The sequence below is a fragment of the Podarcis vaucheri genome (assembly GCF_965113315.1).
Source record: "Podarcis vaucheri genome assembly, chromosome: 1".
In the NCBI taxonomy this organism is placed as follows: domain Eukaryota; kingdom Metazoa; phylum Chordata; class Lepidosauria; order Squamata; family Lacertidae; genus Podarcis; species Podarcis vaucheri.
The window spans coordinates 10,874,194-10,888,781 of NC_138759.1; the positions used below are offsets into that span (position 1 = coordinate 10,874,194).

A 14,588-nucleotide genomic window follows, 5' to 3' on the forward strand; every position below is an offset into this window, starting at 1 on the left:
AACGGACCTCTGGAACGAATAAAGTTCGTAACTAGAGGTACCACTGTAGTAGGAGTGAGATGGGGCAGCTTTCTCCTTCCTTCCCAGCTGAGAGAGCCCCATCCTGCTCCTCCTTGCATGGGAGCAGGAGCTGGATCGAGGCTGCTCAGCTGGGGAAAGTGCAGGCTCCTTCAAACTTTTCCATTGAGGGGTGCGTGGCTCCGCTCCCCTCAAGGGAAAAGTTCAAAGGAGCCCCCACCTCAGCATCAGAGCCCCTACACCACCTGAAGGCAATCAGGCAGAAAAGGGGCTGGGGTCGGGGAAGGTGGAGGCAGCCCAGCGCCTGCATCTGAGAGCCCCTGCATGCCTCTGATGTCTTTAAAGGTCTGAGAAGCTAGTCAATTGAGCATGGTTAAATTTTCCACAATGTTAATAATGTTTTATGTAGATGGGCAGCCAACTTTTTAAATTGTATCATGGTGCTTTCCAATAACTAATGCTGTGTATTTCTTGTTGCCCAGCCCTACGTAGTACACATGAACTCCACAGTTATGAGAAGGAATCTCCTGGCCAGTACCATATCCATGTTTTAAAACCATTGCCTTTACATACATGCTATCCCTGAAGTTCCAAGCAAAATCTGAAAGTAATTATTTGATCTCTTATACATCACAGACATAAATTTATATCTGCACAATGAGAGATCATAGATCTGTCAGTCATATCATCCATTGCAAGCAGAAGAACCCAGTTCAATTTCTGTCAACTACAGCAAGCTATAAATAATAGCTGATTTAGAATATTGTTTCCCCTATTCATAATAACTAAACAATCTGGGTTTTTGTAATTGGAACTACCATCTCCCTTTGAACTGTAGTTCAACTAGCCTAAAACTTTAACACATTTAACCACCATTTGATCTGTGAATTGCCAAAGTTTTTATAACCACCTAACGGTCAAGTCAACCTCCCTGTGATCATACACTTTCAATGTTGTCACATACCATGCAAAATGCAACTGAAGTTGCAGACCCATAAGCTTTGAAAAGATTCTATTAATATTGAAATGCAACACTGATTTGTTTACCAAAATGCCACACAGGCCGACAAAAATATTTGGAAAGTCAGGTAATTCAACACACTGAAGAACATTTTTGTTTTGGTAGAACAGTGCTGGCTGATGATGGATTCAGATTATTAGGAAATTATGGAACTGAAAACTCAAGTTTTTGTGTCAGATTCTTGATGAGAATTTTTAGAAAAAAGCATCAGTCTGGATGGAATCTGGAGTCGTAGCCAAGCACTTATTGTATCAGGTGCTATGGGGCTTTTATTCAGGAGCCCTGCAGGAAGAGGAACCAATTCCTCTGGCCCTTGTGCCACTATAGCTGCTTGTCACTCAAGAAAACTCGTTACAGTATTTCAGATCAGGCTGACAGGCACTGCTGAGTTTGAGAGTCAGGTGATACAGGAGAGCCAATTCCTGCTCTCCAATTCCTCCAATTCCACTCCAATTCCTGCTCTCCATTTTTTTTAATTATTAATTTGCATTATATAGATCTAAAGCCTACCCTGCACAAACTTAGTCTGGGAAACTCATTTCTGAGAATGAACATGACCAACATTCTATGTCCCTGTTCTTGGCCTCCCACAACTATTTCCCATCGGATACCTGGCCTATTTAGCCAAGCCATATCCTCCCTTGCCCATATGAACTGGTGCCTTAACTTTCGAGTTACTGGTACCTGACATTTTTAAGAAATCAAGTGTCATGTGTCTAACACAGTAGTTCTTCACAAGGTGAATCAATGAATGACCACAATGGAGAAGATGAGTACTCAAGTTCACTGTGTCAACCATACTCAAAAACATACAAGGTGTATTTAACTTGTCATGTGCTTCCCAACTTCTCTCATTGTTAATCTACTTTCAGAGGAAGAAAAGGGAAGCCCGCTTGGTTTTATTAGGCCTCGGGCAAGCTAAATGGCATTAGCCAAGATTACATGTTCTGCAAGCTCCTCTACCCTATGTGAGGTTTGTTTAAATGTAGCTAAGTATAGCATGACCAAGCTTCTGTCACCCAGTCCCTCTTAATGCAGCCTGGCCTGAAGGTTCACAACAAAGTTTGCCTGGACAAGGCCTCACGTCAGTCACATGGAATATGTTCATCTGTCCTTCATAAAGCCTGCTCTGGCACATGCTTGACAAATTCCACTTGCTATTCAAATAAAACAGGGTTTTTATTTTATTTTATTACATTTATAGCTAGCCTTTCTTCCATCATTGCACCCAAGGCAGCGCAAACCCATGTAACCAGATTCTTATGTGCCTTCAAACAATATATGAGGAGATCATCTTTGTTAAACTACTGAGTATTCCATACCTTGCTAATTGCAAGTTGACTAAGTGCAAGGAACAGAAAATATAAGCAGCTGCAGAACAAAACAAAGTTGGCAGCTCCAAAATTAAACATTTCATACTACAGTACAAGTTACTAGAATTATCTGTTAGTAAACACAGCGTCTGTTTTCCATGTTTGCACACTTTTGGTAGGCTGAAAAGATCCAACAATAAAAATGAGAAAGGTAGAGAATATATACAAAAGCTTCCCTGATTTTTCAATGGTCCAGATTCCTAATGAAACTGCAGAAATTGTCAAAGCTTAAATGCTGCAGAAAATAATCAGGCTGTGTGATCAACCACTAAACTCCCAGCACATGCACTGTCTGCTAATATTGCAACTACATTATGATAAACAGAACTGGCAATCAGTTATTCAACATAAGCATCAATAGAATTTACACATACATTACACACCTATAGAGCAGTTAAATAGTTCACTGTAATCCAGTGTGAACTTTCTTTCTGCATAAAGGTAGGTAAGCCGTGTTGGCCTGCTGTAGTCAAAACAAAATAAAAAAATTCCTTCCAGTAGCACCTGAGACCAACTAAATTTGTTATTGGTATGAGCTTTCGTGTGCATGCACAAGATTAGGTGGTGGGATTAGGGGGCTTTAACTCTTTGCCTCCCTGTTCCCAATCCAGATTGGGCCTACTGTACCTGCATGGCGTTGGGCACACACCTCCCATTGGAGCAAGCGGGGGCCCACTGCCAAGAAAACAGCAAGCAGCAGAGGGCCCAGTCCAGATCTGAACCCCAGCAGGAGGGGTCAGGCCAAAGGTTGACGCCCCATTCCCTCTGTGGCAGAATCCCAGTTGGATCAGGCCTCTCATTCCCACACTTGACCTTTAGCAACTGGCTGGGCGTCTTTTTAAACTCATGGATGATGTCTAAGTTTGTTATTGGTATGAGCTTTCGTGTGCATGCACATGAAAGTTCATACCAATAACAAACTTAGTTGGTCTCTAAGGTGCTACCAGAAGGAATTTTTTTATTTTGTTTTCTTTCTGCAAACAGCAACTATTATCTGACTCTTCCACAACTTATTTATAATTAAAACATTGTTTTCCAACTGATAAAGATTGGTAGAGCCTTACCTTTTAGCAGAGGCAGTGGAGTTAACTCTATAGGCTTGCCCTGAGACCGAAACTGGGAGGAACTTTGCGACCTCTTCTGCCTGGCTTTTCTGACGGACTTCCGAGAAAATCCGTCTACTTTATCCACTGATGGAGGAGTGGTTGGTGCTGAGGACATATCCCTACTGAAAGGAACAAAGATCTTTAAGAATTTTTCCAATAAATATTACACACAAACTTCACTGCCCCTTAAAGATCATACTAGCAAGAAATCTGTCTCTAACTGGAGTTTAGTTTTGGAAACTGACTTAGAGGGCAATCCAATTTGTTCATTGGTCCATCCAGTCCTAGTATGACAAGATACATGCAATGAGAATCCCACAATAATAAAGAGTCCAGTGCAATGAACATACAGTGGTGCCCCGCAAGACGAATGCCTCGCAAGACGGAAAACCCGCTAGACGGAAGGGTTTTCCCTTTTTGAGCTGCTTCGCAAGACGAATTTCCCTATGGGCTTGCTTCGCAAGACGAAAACGTCTTGCGAGTGTTCCGTTTTTTTCCCGCTCCCCCCTTTTTTCTAAGCCGCTAATAGCCTTTTAGCCGCTAAGCCTTTAATAGCCGCTAATCTGCTAAACCGCTAATAGCGCTAATCCGCTAATAGGGTTGCTTCGCAAGACAAAAAAACCGCTAGACGAAGAGACTCACGGAACGGATTATTTTCGTCTTGTGAGGCACCACTGTACATATATGCAGCTGCACCAGTCTTTATTTTTCTCATTCTTGCTCCAATTCACTTTTTTTCTTTTTGATGATATTTTTAAGTTCTCCTTCATGCATCATAGCAATTATGCAAGCAATAAAGGGAAAGCAAATTCACAACATCTTTAAATGGGTGGCATGAACTCTCGTATTAGGAATCGTTTCTGGAAATAAATAATGAGCCTTTCAGTCCTTATTGCATAAATACAATATTCCAGATACCCCTAGTCAAAGATGTATCATGTCCATTACCTATGGTGCTAACCTGCAATTCCCTTTTTCTTTTGTTTCCCATTTCTTGAGTCTCTGAAATTGGGGGAAGTACTAGGAGTGTTGTAGTCCAATTCCTTGCCCTAAGCCAGGAAACCCTAAAACTAATGAACCCCTGTGAACCCACAACCTCACTAAGTAGATCAATTTTTAAAAATTACATCACCTTCTCCTTACATGTAAGGAAACACAAGATATTGTCCTTATGGATTATTTAAACATGTCATATTATATTCTTTTAAAATAATAAAGTTTTTTACTTATGATTTACTATTTTAAAATAGCAGCAAACGTAATAGCAAGATCTCATACTGCAAATAGTGGGCACTGAAATCAACACAGGACACATTACTGGTCAATGGGACTATGCTATACACACAAGACCTTTGCAATTATAAAATATCATTGAATATTGATTTAAATGTTTATTGCCCTGTGTCAGTCCAAAAGTTGAACTTTCATATATGAGAGTTCCATGTTGATTTTTAAGATGACCAGTGCTGTGTAAAAAGCACAGGGTGTGTGTGTGTCAGAATTGTGTGTACAACAACTACAGTACTCTCAACCTCTACAAGGAATCACAAGCCCTTGTCACTCAGCAGTGAGAGCAGCTTTATCTACAACAATCCATACTTTTATCAACTTATCGTTCTCATGGCCGTTGCGGCATTGTTATCCTGAATAACACAGCTTGCTCGTAAAAGATTAATGATACTGTGTTATTATTATGGTTATCAATTTAAGTATGAAAAATTAAAATATTAAATATACCATGAAGATGTGAAGCCACAGTTTTCCAAACTGAAGATGTATAAAACTAGCCTGTAAGACATATTTGAGAGAAGCTCCACACAAACAACAAGGATGTTATTGGTCCTCAGGTGGGAACCCGAATCTCAAAAAACACCCCTGCACTCACAGCCCAATGCAAAGCATGCTTACTCAGAGGGAAACCTGGCTCTCACTCTTGAATAAGCATGCAAAGGCTGGCGCTGCACTCTGAGGTTTCCGGGCCTGCTAGGCAGGGGTTTATCTTCGCATTGTCAACAACCCTTTAGGACTACGTCTCCATCTCTCCTGGAATATTTTCGCGGCGTCTCAAAATGGAACGGCTAACCGTATTAATGGACAAGCCCTCAAGCAGATCCTTTCGACGGCGGGATCATTGTGTCAGCAAGAAGCTTTTGGAGGCCCTTCTCGGCTGTAAATTTAGCAACGCCCCCCCCCCTTTCCCGCTTCGTTAAGGGTCCAATTCTAACCCGACGAGCCCCGGCGACAGTCGGCAGGCAACGCGGGGCGCGGAAGAGGACAAGATCTCTTTCGGATCTCCCTCCCCGCGGCGGGCGGCTGCTTCCTTGGACATAATCACGCAGAAATACTGTAGATCTTATTTATTTGTGTTTGCGCCCCGCGGGGGGGGGGTGGTGTTATTAATATCCCAGCGTGGCCTTCCCTTCCCCTCCCCACCGCCCGCTTTCCCTTCTCACCCCCTTGGGCCAGCGCAGGCTTAAGCCGGGGATTACCGTTATTATTTTTAAGCGAGGGGGGGCGGCGGGGAGGCGGCGTTTGGGCGCCTGCGGAGCAACTGGCTGTCAGAGGCAATGCGGGGAGGAAACACCGGCGGGCAGAGAGGGACGGAAGCGACCCCCTCGGTGACACCGGGTGACTGGAGGGGGGGGGAAACACCTCGTCCCGGCGGATTGGGGGCGATCCCCTCGCGCCTTCCCTTCAACGCTCCCAACACGCGCGGCCGGGCGGTTGCTCTCTCTCTGGAAGTTACCTTGAACCCTCCCGGCAGAGAATCCAGAGACGAGGAGGAGAAAAAAGGAGCAGCAGCAGGAGGAGGAGGAGCAAGGCCCCGATCCCCGGCGGAGGCGGCGAGGGCGAGCCGGGCCGGCGCGCGTGTGCCTGCGCCTCTCTCTGGCCGCGGCGCGGTTCCTGCCGCAGGAGCAGCGGCAGCCTGGTAGGCCTCGGCGGCCTCCCCCAGCGCAGGGCGGCGTTGGCGGCTTCGGGAATCAGCGGCGAGAGCGGCGGCGGCAACGGCGGCGGCGGCTTCTCCTCGTCTTTCCCTCCGGTCCCATGCGCTGCCGCCCTCGGCCCGCTCCCGCCCTCCTTTCCCCCCAACGACACGGCGGCGGCCGCCCGAGAGGCCTCCTCCTCCTCCTGCTGCTGCTGCGGTTGTAGCCGAGGCGGCGGCGGCGGCTTCTCTCACATTCCCAGCGAGGCGGCCTCGGGGAAGGAGGGCGAGCGCGGCCCGAGCTGCCTTCGTTCGGGGTGCGGCGAGGAGGAGGAAGAGGAGGAGGGAGGAGAAGCGGCGGCGGCGGGCGCTGCTCTTGCCGCTGCTGCTGCTGCGGAAGGTTTTCTCAGGCGGCCTCTTTCCCTTTCTCCCCGCCTTCTGTCGCTGCGGCTGCGGCAGCTCTCCCTCGTCCCTATTGTCAGTCAGTCAGTCAGTCAGTCAGTCACTGAGCTCCGGCCATGGCCCTCTCCCGTCTCTCTCTCAAACACACACACGCTCGCTCGCGCCCTCTCCCGCTTTCTCCGGCGCGCGCACGCGCTCTCGCTCTCTCTCACACACACACATACACCGTCAGTCAGCCGAGCCAGCCGTTCAGGCCCCCGCTCGCAGCCGAACATGCTGGGACCCTCGAGGCCCCGCCCCGCGCCCACGCCCCTCGGGAGGATGGCTATGGAGGGGGAGGAGGGGGAGCCGAGGCTGGGAGTGCGCGTGCCAACACCGTTGACGTCCGCCGCCGCCAGAACGTCCGACGCGAAGCCTCATTGGGCCGGAAGCAAGTCGGTTCCTCCTCCGCCTCCTCCTCCTCCGGCCCCTTCCCCCCACCCCGGCTTCGTATCGCCTCAAGTGGCAGCAGCGGCAAGAGGACAAGGCCGCGGCGGGAGCCGAGTGGTACGGGCGTTTCCTGTCAGGGAAGGGAGACCGGCGGGCTCGCGGGGAGAGGCGAGGGTGGGTGGGTTGGTTCTCCCCGCCCCCCCTTCTCCGCCGGAGTTCCGCGGTCCTCTTGCCTCCCGCCACGGCCGGCGGCTGCGGTCTCCTGAGGGAAGCTTCCGTTTGGCCTCTGGAAATTAAGGGACTTGGGGGGTGCGGGGATATATTTTTTCTGGGAAGGCTGAGGTAAGTATTCGCACGTGACGCATTTCTCGACGCGTGGAGGAAGAAGCGGAAGCTCGCTGGCCGTGGCCCGTGTCGCCTTTTCGCGGATGCCGCGCGCGCGCGCCCTGATCCTGGGATCGCCCCTTTTCTCTGCGAGGCTGTTTTTGTTATTATTTTGCGGAGCAGCTGCCTGGCTTGTGAGGAAAGAGGAAGAGACGTTTCTGAGAGAGAACCCACAAAGCAAACCCCGCGGAGCGGTTTGCGCCCTGGTTTGAGGTGCGATCCTGTGCCTACCTGCCTGGAAGCAGAAGCCTGGGGCGGAGACGTCTGAGAGGAGCCCAGCAGCAAGGAAGCCCCTGGAGCCTGTGAGGGCTTGGCGCCTATCTGGGTGCTGCTTCCAGGCCGGGAGAGGCAGCTGGAGAACGGCAGCTTGGACATCAGAGAACGAGAAGAAGTTGCATGCTCTTCTGCCCTGCCCAAATAACTTTTGGCCGTTTCTTTGCCTAAAAGAAGCTTGTTTGGTAGGCGTGGGTTAGTGTTCCAGGTGCAGTGATGCACCAGCTGTGACAGATTGCAGGATGCAGCATGGTCTTGCCTTGCCTGTTCCTTTGGCCAGTCAGTATACATGCCCTCGGAATTTGTCCCCACTGGGGTGGTGTCCTCACTACATATGGGGATTCGTATGATGAAATACTCCAGCGTCCAAAAGTATTTCCTCTGTGTAAGGAAATTAGCTTGCCAAGGAGAAGACACCGTCCTAGCTTCTGTGTAAGGTTTCCACATGGAGGGAGGGAGTGATGGTGCTGGTTTTTGTATGGAGAAGTGTTGCAACATATGAAAAATCCCACCCAAAATTCCAGACCAGCCATGCCACTTCATTGCTTAAGAAAGAATTAAGGCTCACATCTGGGGCCCAATGAGTTAATGATGGGGACAGTCAGTGCAATTTTTCTAGAAAAAGAGATGCTAGAGCTCACCAAGAAATTCTCCTTTGTTCTCTTAGAATGGCGATGGCACCTACTTGAGAGGTTCCAGAGCTGAGTTCAGGTGAGCTCTGACTGAAAAAAAGCCCTGGGGACAGCCATGTTTGTTTGCCCTATATGAAGTTGGGGGTTGCAAAAGGTGTCTGAAGGAAATAAGACTGGAGAACGGCTGTAGCTCTTATGGTAGAGCTTTTGAAGTTTCATAGTTCCCAGTAAGTAGTGTAACCATGTACAGAGTGCACTTCCCTTGCCAATGACGAATCCTTTTAAAATAAAATGATCTTACAATACAGCAGTATTTCAGACCATGCTATATTGCCATTATAATTGCAAAGAAAGGAAAGCTGCAAAATGTTGGCAAGGAGCTCATTCTAGTAGCCAGAAAAGTAGTTATACAAATGGTTATGAAATTGAATGGAGGACCTATTTTGAAGAGGATTGCACTGAATAACAATTCCCCTCAGCACCTTGTTGATGAGGTAGCCCATGATGTTCAAATAACAGTGACTTCAACAGTTTAATTTCCTATCCAGCTGGGCAAGTCAGTGTTTGGAAATTGTAATAGCCTTTTGATTTATGTAAGGTGTTGCGGTACCAGCAAAAGGTGCACATTCAGTGTGTTTCCTTTTGCCAAATTATTTAAAGCTGACTTGAAGGCTGAGGCGATCTTCCTGTGCTTGGAGGAGTATTTTGAGAAATACGACAATCCACATGTAACATTGCAGTAGTTGCTTCCAGTGGGACACCAGCAGTGATTGGCAAGTACTGTACTTCCCAGCAAATAAAGAACTTTATTTTTTAACTAAATATCATGTTAATGTTTCTTGTTTGCAGTTGCCTGCTGTCCAGATCTCTGAGGAGTAAATTTGCCACTTCCATCTTGGACATTCTCCATCATTTTGAGCCCCTCCAAAGCCTAGAGCACTTTTGGAGCTCCAGGTGACTAGGAATCACACCATTGCGCTGTCATCCCCTGTAGTTCTTGATCATGGAGCCTACTCTGGAACTACCACAGAGATACAGATGGTGGGCTGTACACAGCTCTGGTGTAGAACCAGTTCTCATGATTGGTAATGCTCAAGGACATGGACAAGATACTTGAATCAGTCGGGGGACCGCTTCCCTTCTGGATCTTTGCCCCCATGCCTGATAAAAACTAGCAGGCAGAGGACAGCATGCTGGGCTAGGGAGGTGGTTAATGTCTCCCTGCGAGACAGGGTGGTCCCTGCCTGCTTGAAGGAGGCAGTGGTAAGACCACTCCTTAAGCAGCCTTCCCTGGATTCAGAAAATCTTAAGTAATTACCAGCCAGTTGCCAATCTCCTCTTCTTGGTAAGGTTCTTGATTGCATCATCGCAGATCAGGTTCAGGCACTCTTGGAGGAAACTGATTTTCTAGATCCATTTCAATTGGGGTATAGGTCTGGTTTGGGCACAGAAACTCCTTTGGTCACCCTGTATGATGACCTCTGTCAGGAGAGGGGGGAAATGTGTCCCTGTTAATTCTCAACCTCTCAGTGGCTTTCAATGCCATAGACCATAGTATCCTTCTGGAGCAGCTGTATGAGTTGGGGTAGGTGGGTGGCACTGCTTTTCAGTGGTCAGATAGTCTATTCCAGAGGTTGATACTTATATCATGTTCTTCGGCCCTGTGGAGCCTTCATTGTGGGGTTTCTCAGGGTTCAAATTTATCCCGTATGCTAGTTAACATTAACATGAAACCACTGAGTTGGGTCATCCAGTGTTTTGGAGTTTGTTGTCAGCGATATGCTGATGACACACAGCTCTACTTCTCCTTTACATAGGTGTGCTGGACCGTTTTTTATTAGATTGTATGAGAGTCAACAAATTGAAACTCACTGAGGCACAGTTAGTGGGTAGTTTCCTATACCAAATGGATGGGCAGTTGCCTTCTCTTGATGGGGTTACACTCCTTCTGGAGGAGTGGGTACATAGCTTGTGGGTGCTCCTGAATCCCTTGCTGTCATTTGAGGCTCAGGTGGCCTTTTGCAATGTTAAGTGAAAGTAATAGTAAAAATTTCACCCAGCTGCTTCTGCATACAAAAGTACAGTGACTCTCAAAGGAAGATTGTTTACAAAGACTAGCCAATTCAGCTGTAGAATCTCTGAAATATGTGGAACCATCACTGGGTAATGAGTTGTTGCACTATAAAGATCATGTCTTATTTTGCAAATTTAATGAAATACAAAAAAGCCTGCAAAGGAAAGGCATTACTACCATTCAAACTCAAACTATAATACCACTATTTCACAAACTTGCTGCACCTGTAATGGGGAGCTGAGAATAGTACTTCAGACAATGACCTATTGATCTATACAACACACCTTTCCTGAATTGCAGGGGGTGGACTAGATAACCCTCAAGGGCCCTTCCAGCTACAGTGGTACCTCGGGATGCAAACGGGTTCCATTCCGGAGCCCTGTTCACATCCCGAAGTGAACATTACCCGTGTCTGCGCGTGCGCGGGTCACGCTTCGGCACTTCTGCGCATGCGTGTGACGTCATTTTGATGGTCTGCGCATGCGCGCGTGGTGAAACCCGGAAGTAACGCGCTCCATTTCTTTCGGGTTGCCGCGGAACACAACCCGAAAATGCTTAACCCAAAGCATATTCATTCCGGGGTATGACTGTATATGCTTCTAATATTTTAAGGTTTTTTGTTTTGAATACTTTGAAATTACAGAATGCAGTTTTCTGATTGGATTAGGATGTCTCTCTGCTGTACTTGCAAACAGGAAGTGCAAATGTGGGGCCTAACCTACAGCAGGAATTCATCTAAATGAGCATGAATTTTGAGGCAAAAACACTTTTCAGTGGTTGCTAGAGCAGTGAGAACTGCTGTCAAATACCCAAACCACTGCAAGCATATTCAGGTCCATACAGAGTTAAATCTGGATTCATATATATTTGTGCTCTTCTGAACAAACAGAGAAATGAGCTGAACATTAAGGAACAATGATACCTACAGCCAAATATTCATGTACTTGCTGAAGCTCATTAGAAAAGATTAAAAAGTATGTATTGTTGTTATTTGCACTTTTTCACTATATATATAATGGTTCATAGTAATAGTGATTGATTGATTGATTGATTGATTGATTGATTAATAAATGTTGGTTATATATTGATATTTCTTCACTTGCCTTCATTTACATTCCTATGAATTTGGTTTGGGATCAGCAACAGCTTTATAAGCTCATCAAGGGCTTAGTGGATATTGGGAAACCCTGGTGTAGACAAGACTAGATGGACTAAAAGTGTAACTCGATGTAGAACAGCTGCTTATGTTCATCCTAACAAATAAACATACACACACCTTACCTTGCTGTGCCCCATCACTTCAGACACTTTTCTCATTGCCTGGCTGACATCTGGCATGGCAACCAGACCAGAAGAAAAGTGCCTGAAATAACAGAACACAGAGAGATAAGCTATAGTAGGACTCTGCTTCCTCACATCTGTATGCACCTTTTCTAAAAATTATACACCATATCCCACGCATCCTTTTTTGTTTACATGAGCATAGTAAATAAGAATAATAAAATATTGCCGCCCCTTCATTAGATTCAAGTTGGACACCCAATAATAAAGGGTGTTTTATCTCAATGGTATATCTGATAGCAAAGAGATTATGTTGAAGGATACCGTGCTACCAGCTTCTATCATGTGACATGCAGATGTCTGACCTTGAAGCAAATGGAATATTAATTTGTAAAAAGCACAGTAAGTATAACACATTTGAAAATATTTAGCTTCCTTTTTCGTGTAGCTTATTTTAAATATTTGGTTATAGTGCTCCCTTCCAGGGCCTTTTCCAACTGGCCCAGGGGGTGTGGCCCGGGCCCTTATTTGGAACAAACTTTTTGGGAAGTTGGGAAGTGTTCTGCGATTGCTTCCCTGTTCCAACTGTTTAATGTGTTTTAAAATGTCCTCAAGCAGTCGGTGGCAATTTAAATTTGTATTTCTTTTTTCCTTTGTTGGGGGTGGGTGGGTGGGATGGATATTTGGTGGGGGATTAATTTTAGTATAATTGTTCTGTTTTTGTTTTTTGTTGTTTTATTGGTTCTGTATAGTTTGTGTTTTGTTTTTAAGGGGCAGGATCAGGGCTGCCTGGGAGTGGGGCCCCAGCCAACACGATAGCTGGGACAAGTTCCACAGGGGGGGAAGCACTGGGACATCTGATCTCGGTGATCATGGGCAGAAGGCGGAGTTACGCTAAGACCAGACCATGTCATTACCAAGGAGGCAGGTTTAGTTGTTGTTTGAGGACTATCCCTGCCTCCGGGTCTGGCCTTGAACGGATGGATACTGGAATCAGCAGGGGAAACCCACATGACCTGAAGATGTTGCTGTGTAATGCCAGGTTAATTATGAATAAAACCACTGCCATCCATGACCTGATTGTGGATGGTGGATTTGACCTGGCATGTGTGACAAAGACCTGGTTGGAGGAAGCAGATGGGCCTGTCCTTGCCACTGCTTGCCCACCAGGTTTCTCTTATGCACAGCAACCCAGGTCATGTGGGCGGGGAGGGGGGGTTGCAGTGATTTTTAGGAAATCATTAGCTTGCATCAGGCGTCCTACTGGGAAGACCCAGTTTTCTGAGTGCATGTTCTGGAAGTTGGGCAATAGGGGCAGTACAGGATTCCTTTTGGTGTACCGACCTCCCCACAGCACCAAGGATTCCCTGTCCGAGCTGCTTCAGGTCGTGGCGGATGTTCTCCTGGAAACACCTAGTTTGGTTGTCCTAGGGGATTTTAACATCCACGCCGACACGACCTTACAAGGGGCCGCTCGGGACTTCGTGGAAAGCATGGCCTCCGTGGGGCTGTCCCTGAATAAGTTGGGCCCAACTCATAGTCATGGACATGCCTTAGACCTGGTATTCACCTCTAGTGACGTGGGTGATCTGACACTAAGTAAAAGTGAAACTAAAGAAGTGCCATGGTCAGATCACTTCCTGGTGCAACTGGACTTCTCAGCGTCCCTTCCCCTCTGCAGGGAGGTGGGACCAATTCAGATGGTCCGCCCCCACCATTTAATGGATCCAAATGGTTTCCAGAGAGTGGTAGGGGATGCTTTATCCCATGTTGATGGCCTTTCAGCTGATTCCCTGGTGGCCCGCTGGAATGCGGAGTTAACCAGGGCTATCGACTGTCTGGCTCTGAAGCGCCCGCTCCGATTGCATGGAGCCCGGACAGCCCCGTGGTTTTCCCTGGAGCTGAGGGTGATGAAACAATCGCTGAGACGGCTAGAGCGTCGGTGGCAGAAAACTCACTCCGAATCTGACACAGGTTAGAGCTCAAAGTCAAGCCTACCAAGTGGCGATAGCGACGGCGAAGAAGACTTTCTTCACCGCCTCTATTGCATCTGCAGAAAATAGTAGCAGGAGACTCTTTCAGGTGGTCCGCAATTTAACGGAACCACCTTTACCACCGGGGCCTTGTAAAGACTCAAAGATCTCCTGCAATGATTTTGCTAAGTTTTTTGCAGATATAATCACTCATATTCGGAAGGAGCTAGACACCACCGTGGGAGCAGGGCTGGGGCGGGAGAGTGCTAGAGCCCTGTCTGGTCAAGTTGCATGGAATCAATTTCAATCCATTACCCCTGAGGATGTGGACAGGCTGCTTGGATGCGTGAAACCAACCACCTGTCTCCTTGATCCTTGCGCATCCTGGCTAATAAAAGCAACCCGGGAAGGGCTGGGCGATGGGCTCTGCGGGGTGGTGAATGCTTCCCTCTGTGAGGGAACATTCCCAGATCTGCTGAAAGAGGTGGTCATTAAACCGCTTCTTAAAAAACCATATTTAGACCCGGCCAGTATGGCCAACTATCGCCCAGTCTCAAATCTTCCATTATTGGGCAAGGTGATTGAGTGTGTGGTTGCTGAACAACTCCAGGCACGCCTGGAGGATGCAGACCATTTGGATCCCTTCCAATTGGGGTTCAGGTCTCATCATGGGACTGAAACTGCCTTGGTCGCGCTGGT

General features: G+C 47.2%; 1 protein-coding gene and 1 long non-coding RNA gene across 6 annotated transcripts in view; one reads left to right on the forward strand and one right to left on the reverse strand.

Moving 5' to 3' along the window:
• Positions 1-14,588, reverse strand: part of PPP2R5E (protein phosphatase 2 regulatory subunit B'epsilon) — a 93,002-nt gene that overhangs the window by 70,304 nt on the left and 8,110 nt on the right. For 2 of the 5 annotated variants that reach the window (XM_082218081.1, XM_082218084.1), the window contains exon 3: positions 3,477-3,640. In XM_082218081.1, the coding sequence (XP_082074207.1) occupies positions 3,477-3,640 (164 nt within the window). Of the gene's footprint in view, positions 1-3,476; positions 3,641-6,264; positions 6,678-14,588 lie in introns of those variants that run through there. The other 3 variants (XM_082218085.1, XM_082218083.1, XM_082218082.1) reach the window with 3 other exon arrangements.
• LOC309531101 lies at positions 7,240-11,721 on the forward strand. Its single transcript, XR_014219071.1, has 2 exons — positions 7,240-7,389; positions 9,411-11,721. It is a non-coding gene; the product is annotated as an uncharacterized lncRNA (long non-coding RNA).